At 44.6% G+C, this 13,354-nt stretch overlaps 1 protein-coding gene across 1 annotated transcript in view; it reads left to right on the top strand.

Moving 5' to 3' along the window:
* The window catches only part of T265_15132 (hypothetical protein), a gene marked incomplete at both ends in the record, with an annotated part of 35,405 nt that extends 22,051 nt beyond the window's left edge, over nt 1-13,354 (top strand). The window contains 9 exons of the mRNA XM_009176716.1: nt 396-725; nt 4,134-4,668; nt 6,205-6,514; nt 7,680-7,838; nt 7,950-8,144; nt 8,733-8,825; nt 10,580-10,649; nt 11,553-11,848; nt 13,123-13,354. Coding sequence (XP_009174980.1) covers nt 396-725; nt 4,134-4,668; nt 6,205-6,514; nt 7,680-7,838; nt 7,950-8,144; nt 8,733-8,825; nt 10,580-10,649; nt 11,553-11,848; nt 13,123-13,182 — 2,048 coding nt within the window. The remainder of the gene's footprint in view (nt 1-395; nt 726-4,133; nt 4,669-6,204; nt 6,515-7,679; nt 7,839-7,949; nt 8,145-8,732; nt 8,826-10,579; nt 10,650-11,552; nt 11,849-13,122) is intronic.

The raw sequence follows: 13,354 nt of genomic DNA, 5'->3' as shown, positions 1-13,354 counted from the left end.
TCCCGGCGCCCGCCTGCATTCTCAAGGGAATAATTTTTTACCAAAAGCCTGCATCAGGTCTGAGTTATGTTATCTCTTAACTGATTACTGATAATTATATTCCAATTTTTCCCCTTAGGATTAAGTAAAACTTGCATACCAAAAGGTTTCTGTCTCAGTGGAACCTTATCTTTTTTCCTAAAAGGAGGCGAGATGTTCACTGAAAAGCCTACTAGCTGTTAAACAGGGATTGCTAATAGACATTGATGCAAGTGCATATTTTGGCAGTGCAGTTCTGAGCATTTCTGTCACGTCTCAACATACCTGAATCTATAAGCCCCATTGATTTCATTGGCATTGATGTGTGCTGTGTCTCAGAAACAAGAATTCAAGATGCAAGCTAACCAGCCCATCAGTCTGCACTCACTTCCCGTTACATACCTCTGGTGATCCAGAGGCTGCTACGGTAGGATGTGCATTGGTTGGTACCATCCTGAGTCACCGGCCGGAGGTTTCCTTGCTTAACTGGATACCTGTTGATAGTAGCCTCTGTTTGGTTCGTCTGCCAACGTCTGTGAAGGAGTCTCGCAAGCGGGAAGCTGACTGCTGTCTGTTTGTCGTGTCCGCTTGCGCCCCAACCGACCGTAGCTTCGACGCCGTCGAACACAGGTTTTACGACGCCCTGAATGCCCAGCTGCGGCGAGCTAAAAGCTCAGATATCGTAGTGGTTGACGGAGATCTGAATGGTAGGCCTGAATGGTAGGCCTAGCGTATCTGAGACTCCATTAAGAGGTTGACATGGATTATCCTCATTACGTACGGACAATGGTGAACGATCGCTTCAGCTGTGTGCTGGTCACAGGCTGTTTTTATGCAGCACTAACTTCCGAAAAAGCCGTAGTCGTCTGGCCACACGGTGTCCTCCAGCAGCAGGCCGGCCACAAACTCGAATCGATCACACTGCCATGAGTTACCGATGGCGCGGATCAGTAACTGACTGTCTGTCGTTTTGGAGCACATCTGTGGATTCCGATCACACACTCGTCCGGTGTTGCTTCTCCCTACGTTTTACAGGGTCGCATAAGGTACTGTCAAATCGCTCGGCAACTGAAAGACTGGCGGATCTGGATGTTAGGCGAACTTCTGAAGTCTGTTCTGAATGCTTCACCATCAGATGTGAACTCATACTGGGACGAGATTGCCAGTGCATAGTGCATGGGGTTGCCTAGTGCTGGAATTTCGTCTGGTGCACTGTACCGCCAGACGCACTTAAGCAGTGGATATCAAACCAAACGGTGGCAATGCTTGAATCTCGGAGAAATATCTTAGCCGGTCTCGAACATAATCCGGTACGTAGAATTATCAGACGCCAAGTGAAAGTGAGCGTGTGAGCCAACCGCGAAGTGTGGTGGACAGACAACCAAGGAAATAGAGGAGGCTCAGTAGGCCGGTAATGCCCGAAGATTATTTCAGTTGATCCGTGCGACGGGCCCCCGGAAACCACCTGTAAGCGAAGCCTTCAAGGAAAGGAGTGACCATCTTGAATAAAGAGAACGCCTCGGTCGGTCGGCTGAATACTTCGAGCAACAATTGTCGTGGCCACCAGCTGCCACCCATCGGGAGCCCACGGTTGACAGAACCCTGGATGGTGAATGTGGAACCACCCACCACCTCAGGTTTACAACTGCATATGTTCTCTCAGGCGCCGCCGAACTTCTGGTTCGCCATGACCTCCCACCCGCGCTGTTCAAAGATGGGAGTGAAGTCCCCAGTCAGCACTTGTCTGATCTGTTTGCTTGTATTTGGAAAAATGAATCCGTCCCATACAACTGGAGACAGTCGTTAGTAGCGCCCACTTTCAAAAAAGGACTCGTAGTGGGTGCGGTAACCACTGGGAGATCAACTTGACCACGGTCGTAACGAGACCGTTGGCCTCACTTGTATTTCGTCGCCCTATGGTGGTTCATGAGTCACAGAGTAGGAATCGTAATTCCAACCCGGTTAAACAAATCTTCATGGCCCATCGGGTGCTAGAACAACGCCGCAGTATAAACGACCCATAATTTTAGTATCACTGGATATTCGAGGCTTATTTAACTCGGTTGGCCGGTATGTTCTCGACACGCTTGCCCACCAAGGAATGCCCCGGAAGTTTGTAAACATGATGAACTCTATTTTCGGACTTCCGGATGTCTGAGCTCCAAAAGCTTCCGTACTTAAAGCGGTGTTTGTCAAAGATGTCTAGTATTTCCATATTTATTGATCGACGAAATAGTGGGACGAACACTACAAGTCCTTCAAAACCCTGGTGCTGACTAAAGTCATCTCGTCCTTCTGTATGCACTTTGCACCCACAAAATGTAAGGTCATTCTCGTGGACATGCAGTCACTGAACACGCCACTTACGATCCAGGGGAGGCACTGGAAGTTGTGGATCGTTTAACCTATCGTAGAAGTTGTATTAGTTCTGATTGTAGGGTGAAAGATGATATCGGTGAAACTCGCATAGCACAAATTGTTTTTTTGGAATAAATGGATAGTTGGTTTGTTCCAAACTGTCCACAGAAAGATGTTCAAAACTTCCAGGTATTACTAAAACTCCATTACCTTAGCATTGAAAGTATGCAATATTGTTCTCAATAGGATAAATCTCAATGCGGATATGTTGATGTAGTGTGCCGAACGCTTATAAGGCCACTGGTTTTTTCTTCACTTCTATGGTGAATTTTAATTTGATGTGAGCAGTATTCGCAGAACATCATGTTGCGCGCTGGAAGGGTGCGTAACACCCAGATCGGTCTCAGATGAGAGCGAAAATCAACATATTTCAGGGCACTCGACACCTCTTGTCGTTCGTCACTAAAATGTAGCTTTTTTGCATACATCTCATCAGTTGGTATGGAATTTCATACCTCGAGTTGCGCTATGTATCCGTGATTCAATCCGGAAGTTCATTCGCATTGTCTAATAATCTGGTATAACTGTGCTCACACCTTTCATTATAGCTCACGCTTTTCAATGAATTTCCGTGTTTGTTTGCGGCATAGTCTGGTGGTCAAGTAAAAAAAACCCGAATCCTTGAGCGTCGTACATCTCTAACGCAGTTCAGATCAACAGATTTTCGCAATCAGCATGCTACTGTTTACGAAGACAGAAGTGATCATAGATTCGCTCGGGTTCTTTTAGATGTGGTGAGAGTCGAACTGGAGCGCAGGCGATCCATGAAGACTGATAGGCTTAATGAGGCCTACCCCCGGAAATGATCCCTTGGTGGATGGGCGCGTACTATGCCATGCTTAAGCTTCTACACGTGATCCCCTTTTACGGGATCACGGGCATTTTTCTTTAGGTGGATGCTGACCTTCTTCAGGAATCAGGATACGTCATGATGCTGAGGTTTAAATATTTGCTGGCTATTAGCAAATACACTTATCTGCAAATCAATTTGGTTTTGACGGGAGACTCAGCTGAATCTCTCGTTTATGATATTCTTCAACTGAACGTGCTGCACAAGGCCGCCTCATATTTCACTTAGTACAATCGCAGTATATTTTTATACAGGAGGTTACACACTGCTCAAGTAGAACCAAAGGTTGATGGAAACTCGGAAACTACCTGACGAACCCCAAGATAGGCGAAATCGATCGTGGGTTGTCTAAGAGTTTTCAGTAACCGTGCGAATAGTCCCCTTAATGAAAATATACTGCGATATCTTGAATAGCTTGCCAACTGTAACATGAAGTGACTTTTATGCATCACGTTCACGATTCAGTTGAGTCCCCCGTCAAGACCAAATTGATTTGCAGATGAGTGTATCTGTTCAAGTAGAACATAAGTTTGGTGGAGACTCGGGGACTGCGCCTAGCTGATGGGCTTCAAGAAGGGCGAAACTGGTCGTGGACTGTTGTAGAGTTTCCAGGATCCTTGGGAGTGGTCTCGTTTATGAAAATGTGCTGTCTATGTTTTTCACCTTTCAAAACACCATCCTCTTCGCAACAGCTAGCCATTATCGCATTGGGCCCGTAATAATTTTATGGTTCTGTATTTTTAACAATTCGTCAGAAAGAAATGCAAAGGGTAGTTTTTTACCATATCTGTGGTCATCCTAATCTCCTGACCCATTCGATAAATATCATTTTTGTGTTTCTTTGTAGTTGATGTGAACAAAATGTGCAACGGTGTTGGGTTGGTGCGTAAATCCCCAGGAGGACGAAAGTTGAATCAAGTCAGTCCGATGAGGGATAAATCCCTGCTCTCAACTAGACCTTCACCAACCATCTCAGTTTCACCGATGGAGGATCCAATAGTTTTTAACGATAGCTCGTCGTGTTCCAGTGCCTCAGTATCAGACATAGATAACTCTAATGGCGCTGAGAACGTGCCTGTGCTTCGCAAAAATGCTGTTGGTGATTCAAAGTTCGGCAGCAACACCCTCAGAAGTCCAGCTAATTTGGGCGAGCGACCTGCGTCGAATGTTCCACGTAGTCACAAACGACGCTACTATTACAGACTTTTGACGCGACTGTTTCACCAATTCAACTCAGTCCGAATCAGAGTACCTCAACCGAGCAAGGCAGCGAAAATCACATTTTTCACTCCTGTTTTGATGGTAATGCCCCGTCGTCTTGCACGAGCTGATGGCAGCCTCATAATCCAGTCGGATGCGTATAACTCTGGCGCAGGTCGTCCGTAAGTCAACCGTGTTTGCATTCACGTATCTTCTGACTGACAGGTTCAGTCTCTTAACCAGTATGGTGCTATTTTCATTTGACTATATGTTGTCCGATCTTGACCAGTGCTTTGTTCTTATGCATTCAGTGTGACTAGAAAAACAAATTCTTATGGTATACGTTTGGGCCAGGTGTAAACGACGTGGGTTGATGATTTAGGTCACTTTTCGTAAGCAGCCATTTTGAACGAGTTGGTGTAATCTGCATTCTTTTTTCCTTCACCTTATAAGTTTGTGGAAGTTGTTATGTCTATTTTGTAGCTGGTGATGTTGATTTGTAACTGATTTCCTGGTGCACTAAAAATCCTCTACCCTAGGTCTTCCGCGATTCGGGACTCCAGAGTTTGCTCGCTCACATGATGACATGTATTTCAAGTCACGTGAATAGCCCCTCGGAAGACAACTTCCCAGATGGGAGGCCCGTAGTATTTGTAGGCTCTATTTTTTGAACGGATTACTTATGGTCTCTAGGTGCTAAGGATATCTTATTCTCACTAAGGCTGTCATCCTGCAAGAAAAGTCGATATATTCCGAAGAACTCTTGAGGAGTTGTGCACCGTCGATGAACCTCTCAACAAGGTTGAAATAACTCTATGGCGCTTCACCGCCTTTCAGTACACTTGCAGCATCAAATTCCGATTGCTGCCTGTGGTTAGTCAGATTGCTTACTATAGTTAGTCATTGAGCCTGACAGTAGACTTGAAAATTTCCCAACCCTGGGTCAGGATCCTGGTCGGGTTTATGACGGGAGTGTGTATTTCTCAGTGACCGGCTTTTTATTAGAAAAATTTTGAATGAGGACTAGCTCAAAGGATAACGGTAATTGTAAGGACACCTGTCAATAAGTATTTTTCCGATCGTCGTCTGAGCACATGGGTGATGCTAAATATGTTTCATATTCAGACAAATGCTGATATCGTAGACTCGAGAGGAACAATCGTTTTCGCGCTATTTGGAAAACGGAAGCGTGTCACACGTTTTAAGTTCACTTCTGTTACCTTTGCTTCATCTCCACCTCTTTCGATTGAATACACAGAGCCTTGCTGACCTATGTTATTGTTTTGTCTTATTTCCTGTATGACATCAAAACAAGTCCGATGGAATGAGACCCGGGTTGCTTGAGCTTCCTGCGTTTCTTCTCTTCATTAGCCAATAGGAGCCGTTTGTCTGTTGTGGGTTCTTCAATCTCGTTTACGCGAACGAACTGATTATGCTGTCGGCGCAGGATTTAGATGTTACACAGTGTGTTAATTGGAAGAGTGCTATGATAACTGAGAGTGACTTCGTCCCGTTGTAAGGAGTTTATGTGATAAATATAATTGGAACGCAATGCTTCAAGAATCGTCGATCTGTGAAAACTTGCGGCTGACCATCGTTCTGCGTATCCGTGGTCTTTTCACTTATAAGTATCACTGTTTACCGATAAGGTCTGTTTTCCTTCGGCCTGAGCTTATCAGAGTTTTCCGAATTTTGCAAATTTCTACTTAATTTACCAGGCCCAGTCCGGTACCAGTTTCTGTTGAACCAGATGACGCATCAAATAAGCGCATTGCTCCTGTACTAAGACCAGAAGAACTTTTGGCACTGGAGCGCGAAGAGGCCCAACTGTTTCGACGTCTTAGGCAAGTGCTTCGGCGCGTCGTCGCTCATTTGGCCAGGCATAGAAGATTCGCTGTGTTCAGCCGCCCAGTGCAAACAGATGAAGCACCGGATTATTACGAGGTCATTAGGAATCCAATGGACTTGGGTTCTGTACGTGATCGGATTGACGCGCGGAAATATGTGAATGTGGAAGATTTCATGAAGGTAATTGTTTGCATTCTAAGCAACAGTTGGCTGGATGTTTTGTCTTCATTTATGTAAGTGAATGGTTTTTAGCGAAAAATTAGAATTACCTCTGAGGGTAGGGCGGGCCATTGTAGATCAGTAAGTTTCTAATTTTTGACTTCCATAAGTGAGCAATCCTATTAGATGGGTGTTTTACCATGTCGTCACCGAAGATGAGTAGCATCATGCCACCATCTCTTGTGATGAGGCGTTAGGAACCGAAACACCTGAACAGTTCACTCAAACTAGCGTTTCTAATGGTGGGTTTGTAGAACCCTGAATGCAAAAGCTAGTGTAACCTTTTCTTTAACGTCGTTCAAATCCTACATGTTTACTGAGCAGTTCTTTCTCGATACAAAGGTACTGCTCAGTATAGTCTTCATCCGTGTGGCGCGGCACAGTTGTGCAACTATCTTAGGGATTGTTACTCGTTTGTTCGCGCTAGGTGGTTCGTACACTCACTCGAAATTCCTGTCACAGACCGCAGTCGGTGACCTCTGCATCACTTGTTTTCAACACTGACCTTCCCTTACGATTCTTGATTAATCTGCCCACATGACTATTGTCAATGGCGTAATATCCACTTGACGGAAAAATGATATACCAACCTCCTCATAAATTTTGTTGCGATTCTCCTCACCTGAAACACCGTTCATGCCTGTTACAAAGCGCTCGATTGCTGATGCACTCTGATCCCTCTCTAAATGCCGTCCACGGTAACCAGTTGAACTCTTTGGTAGCAGTTTTTTGGCTACTGTGGTGAGCAGAGAATGGGATATCCTGCGAACTGTTCTATCAGTTGGCTATTCTGTGTAAGCAGAGTGCACCAAGCCTACTGTAGTTCCATAATCATACTGCAATGGCTATCTGCTATAATTAAAGACTTGTGGATCTGTGATTTCTCCTGCTGAGTAAAGTTGGTGCTTGTGTTACAGGTGGTTGGGTTGTTTCCACCTGTCCTATTCCTGTTTAGGTGTTTCGGGATGAGGCTGAACAACTTAGCGTGATAAGCTAACTTTTCGTGGTTTTGCATGCGTGTAACACTAGTACCGCGTGTGGTCAAGTGGTGATCTATTTAACTCCCATAACTTCCCTCGATCCCCATCTTTCCGCATCCGTTTTGTTTATTGTTTCGCCGCATCAGGATATCGAGTTGATCTACCATAATGCCTTGGAATACAATCCAGCAAATGTTCCGCGTAGCCGCGACATTCGCGCCCGGGCTGCGGAGTTCTGGGATGAGGCTTGTTTGAAGATGGAAGAGGAACTATATCCACCAGATTTAAACGAGCGCTGTCGAGCAGTGAGTTGTTTATTAGTACTTACCGCCTACTTTTACTTCGAGTCGTTCAGTTTCAGCTAGCTCGGTATCATGATTGATTTATAATGTTATCTATCCTTGAATTTACACCAGGCCACCGAAGCCCAAGCTATGAGGGCAGCAGCTTCAAAGCACGGACCTGCTGAGTCGAACCCACGCACTGCCACTCCAAAGATATCAGTCACCTCTTCCACTGTTGGTAGATCCTCAGTCTCCAGTAATCCTTCTATTCCGCTCACCAAACCGCTACCCATGCCTCAGGGTGGAAGGTTTAGTCGGAGGCTGCATGTAAGTTCGTCGGTCCCAGTCCCCTTGCATTGTATGCATACTTGTAATAGTAATAATAATCGTCAAGTTGTAACCCCCCTTCCGGTGCCTAGCTGCCATGTCACCCGAAGAAAGCACGAGGATTGAGATATTGCTAGATTGCCAAAGCCTAGTTACGAGCTCAGGTTGGGTTCGAACCACGGACCCTTTTGTCAGTAAGTTCTCGCCTTAACCAACCAGGTATATCTATCGTTATATATATATATATATATAGTATTCGCTGTCTTTGGTTCTGAGCGGTTTTCCGTGCAGATAATGAGCCATGATTTTGGACGCTTACTGCTGCTTTGACCTAAGTTGTTGAAGCACTCAGGTGGTCCGGGAAACAACGAGAAATCGAACTACCCGGACGCATAGTTCCTCACTGTATTGTAAGCACACTTCACCCCTAAGTTTCCTAGGAGCTTGAATTTCCTTATATCACTACTAGACGAAAGATGATGCATATATTACTCGTCTTGGTGATATCGTGATCATTTTTAAACAATCTTTCTAGGGCCAACCACCGATTCTCGAACTGAGTGATATACAGTTGTTGCAGTCTGTCAGGGAGCGTCGTTTCCCAGTCCAGAATCGAAGGTAATTCGGGAAAAGCTGGGCATCGATGAGGCGAACTCCGAGAATTACCAACGTTCAGGGGTGGTGAGTGGGAGAGTTGTAGTGATTCCTAAGCTTTTTTATTGGTGACGCATTTTTGCTTTGGCATACTCCTAATTCAGTTCCCAAACTGATCTTCCTTGACGAACGTCTTCTATGGTAACTATGGTACTTATTCAGTATAAAAAACGCACTGATTCTCCATTCTAACGGAGCAGAAAACAAGCCGTACTTCACAACGCTTAAGTTTGAACGAAACATCTACGTTGCCTCTGGCAGGCAGTTTTACTTCGCTTGTAAGGTACAGTGCTACCCATCTAAAACAAGTTTCTACGGTCGACCGCAGCTCACATCTCTTGATCCACGAAAGGCCAGCAGAACAATTTCTCTGTAGGCGCTTGTATGGCACTGTGTGTCTTCGCCAAGTGTATCAAATGTATGTCCTATCGAAGCTGAACATAGTATGCGTCAATAACTATGGTTATGAATGGCGCACAGTTTGAAACAGAAGATGGAGTAGAGACTGGTGTTCTCATAGGAGTGACTAGACAGTTCTAGATTCAGAGAAGACAAACCCGAAAAACTTAAGTGATCGTTCACTAAATTCTCCAGAATATTAACACTGTTAGATTCTCCGTCCGTAAAACCTATGGTTGGAGAACGGTTTTCATGCACTTGTTAGATTACGGCTTCGTTCTGGGACTAAGGTTCCAGTAAGCAGTATCTCGAAATAAGCAAAAGTTTAAGTGCCCCAACGACACTGCTGAAAGAAAAGGTGCACCGTATAGGCATCTTTAGTTTGATAACTACTGTCTACGTCAGTCCATTTTTGAACAGTGAGCGACTACCGCCATCCGGTGTATTTCATTGCTAAATTTCTGATAGTCGTGTGTCATAAAACATCGCATACTCGTATACGAGTGGTGGGACACCTGTACAAACGGAGGATGTATAGTGGCTGCCGATGAATTATCGCGCGCCTCAAACCATTCCATGTCTCTGTATAGGCCTCGGAACGGGCTTACAATCAAATGGAGCATTAATCGGCCCCTGTTGTCCAGTCTTTCAGCTGGCAATACAGCCTTAGCACGGTCATATAAATAAACCCAACAAAACCGACGCCAACTGTGATTTACTCATGACGGCTCCTATTTTTATCACCGATTGGCGTCAGGTCAAGTTTCTTAGATTCAGTTAAGTGCTAATGAAACAGGTAAAAAATCACCGAGATGTCTTGCTTGCCTTCTTTGTAGTCATCCTGTGATCGTTCTTATAGAGTAGGGATTTCGATCACCGTCACTCGAAGAAAACGTGAGGGCTGAGATACTGTCAGGTTGCCTAAACCTGATAGGAGCAATCAAAATGCCGGGGTTGGGTTCGGACCGCGGTATTCCGGTCAGTACGTCCGCGCTATAACCACTAAGCTATCTCGACATGCACAAAGTACGAAAAAGGATGTTTTAGGTAGGTAGTCGCCATCGAGACTGAATCACATTCACAGTTCCAATCCATTACAGCACCCAAACAATACGCTAAGTGGTCTTTGCGAACGACTACCACTCTAACAACAAACAACACATCTGGGAGAGTTCAAATTGCTATTCACTTCAGTATCTCAAACGCGCCATCCGAATTTTCGGACCAGTGTTATTCGAACGATGCCGGCAAGTTTCTTCCTCAGGAATCATGGTTCGGTGAGACGTTTTTGTGCACCCCGGCCAATAGTTGTCTGTTTTCACCTTCTCTTGTACTTTTACGTCAGAGGGAAACAGACATTGCCTTGCACTGTTCATTTTCAGCGCACACCGTCACCTCGGGTTTCCAGGGAGCTTTCTTCCCCTACTCCAGACGTGCACTCACTTATGACTGGTAAGTTTCGTGATCATACTTCACTTGTCGGGTACTGTGACCGAACTTGTTGGAGATTACCGAACAATAGATAGTAGAGTGCCTTCTAAAAGCGCATATTTTTAAGGCACATCAAACGCCTTATGAGTTTCGTTCCCAGTTTCAACAGTCCTTGGTATGGAGTTCTGCCGCAGCTATTGTCAAGATTTGGTGGTTTTTGCGTCACGCAATTCAACAGTACGTATGTTCCATGAAAATGCAGTGTTCATCGATAAACCCAAGCAGATATGGAAAGGATGTGGTATATCGAAACATACGATTCGCTTAATCCATTCGGCAATACACATTTCCAGTCACCAGCATGTACAATCTACCTTTTATTTAGTTGGACACTCACACCGGAATTCAGTTGCCGATCGGCATGTGCCATCTGTGAACCGTTATGTCTGGCCCGACACTTGAATCACAGATGTCATGCTGCATTAGTTTTTTGTTCATAAAAGATAAGAGCATGGCACTGTGATGGCAACTACATTACACTTGCTGCGAGCAGCCACTGCTCCATGTTGAAATTTACGCCCGGACTTGCACTGGTATAGGCGGTTCATTGGTGGAGCAAAAGCCTGTTTTTCACGCGCGTAAATACAACGTGGACATTACCCTCAGTAACTCTACTGATAGGTCACTCCTCCGACAGGCGAAGAATTCCGAGTTTAGTGTCTAGTCTACTGATGGTCAGTCAAACGAGTTCTGGACAGCTGAAGCCAGTTTGCTGTTGTGCTTCGATTTATAGCCGGGTCATTCAAATTGAAATGGGGTTTCCTAGTTCATGATTGATGACGTTCTACTTTCACTCGTGTTCTTGGGTTAATTGCATACTTCGGTTTGACCACTCTGACAGTTCCACTTGGCTTACTACTCCAGGAACCTCGAAAACAGTCGTTGAATCGACCGAGCCTGGTGATCTTCCCACTGGGACGAGTCAGAGTAACGGTCCGGTCGCGTCGAGCTCACCAAACCGGACCCGCTCGCCAGACATATCCGTCACGGAGCTGACATTGGATAAACCTGATTCAGGCCCACATCCGGATGATTTGAATGCATTCCTTCAAACCGTAGTCAACGGTACCCTCGGCTGGTCGGCCGAGGAATTGATAAAGTTGCACAGAGAATTTTCCTATTTGGTACTCTGTGGTTCGCACCGAACTGGGATACTCACTGTAAGTGTTGACTCATTTTTGGTTTGTCGGTCAATGAACCATTTTTTGCGGGAATGAGAAATTAACTAAAACAGACTACACACATGATTATCCCCACACCACACTTTGGGGATACACGGGGATGTGCAAACCTACCACTGTAAAATGTTTTGGAATTTAATGGTTCTGAATATTCTCAAATGAAATAATTCAGGTGGTTTGAGCAACGGATAATATGTTTTGTTTTTTGTGACGATAATCTCATGCAAAAATAGCACATGGGTGGTCACTTTCTGATAGTCCATAACAAAGACTAACTATTCGTTGTGGAGTTCGCCACGCTATGAATTCGGTTAGCAGGAACATACGCAGTGGCTGCATCAACTCAGGGAGATATATGAGAAGGCTACTAATTCTGAGATCAATCCCTGTCGAAGGGGATTTTCATTCACGGGCCTCGTAAACGTTTCCGCTTGATCACAGGTACGTTAATGCGAATGTTTGATAAAAACCTTTGCATCTGCCCTATCTAGGGCAGATTCATGCATACCGCGCCGGTGAAGGTCAGATCTCCGTTTTTCCACTTTTCATTTAATGTTCTCGATAACGTCGCGAAAACATATCCGAGATCACCAAATAGTTTCGACGATTTTTCGTCAGGTCTTCACGGATTATGGGGAAAACGAAACGAAGTTTATTTGAACTCACACTTAGACAGAGGAGTAAGCCTCAGGAATCTAGCTTACGGAACTAGAAATATCCATGTGAATCGCTAGAGATGGAACAAAATTAGAGTTAGAGAAAATAGTATACTGTAATCGTACATAAGGGCACTGACCACAATAATAGCAATCCACAACCTACGTTCAGATTTTGCTTAAAGTTGAAATCAATTTTATATTCTCTATCCCTCTATTGCGATTTTGATACAACCGGAAACATAAAAGGCAAGTGCAACGAAAAACTTAAGCTCAACAATAGAATGATCGATTGAACGGGACAATGTGGAATGCCTAGAGTGAAAAGAACTTGAAACCTCACTAGACAGCGGGGATGAACTGTGGCTTTTTTCGAGCCCTGACAAAGACGGAGAGATTTGACTGAATAGTCCTCCTTCCTTGGGAAGACCCATTTTTCGTAAGAAGTTTTTCTTCAAGTGTTTTCTGGGTTTGACTTTCGTTCTGTAACTAGACGGGATATTTGCGAAATGTGTGTACGTTCTTCAACTCTTTTTACCCGTATGCTAATACGCACAGTGACTTACCGACAATTTCCTTTTTATCTTTCTCAAACAGGAGCTTGAACGTGTTTTTGAAACCCACTATCAACGGAATGTTTCCTATTGTGAAGGCTGAAATTTTTTTTGTTACGTTTTCTTCCTTACAGTCTAGGCATTTTTGAACCTCAGGTTCGACCCTGCCCGTCTTGGCCGTTTATCTTGGCAGCTTCTACACTAGGGATGTTACCTTTTTTTATTTCTTTGATGTACATGTTTGTATTGATTTTGATGGGAATATATGACCTAGG

This window comes from Opisthorchis viverrini, assembly GCF_000715545.1.
Source record: "Opisthorchis viverrini unplaced genomic scaffold opera_v5_355, whole genome shotgun sequence".
NCBI lineage: Eukaryota > Metazoa > Platyhelminthes > Trematoda > Opisthorchiida > Opisthorchiidae > Opisthorchis > Opisthorchis viverrini.
Note: the sequence above shows the minus strand (reverse complement) of the source record. Positions and strands in the feature narration are given on the sequence as shown.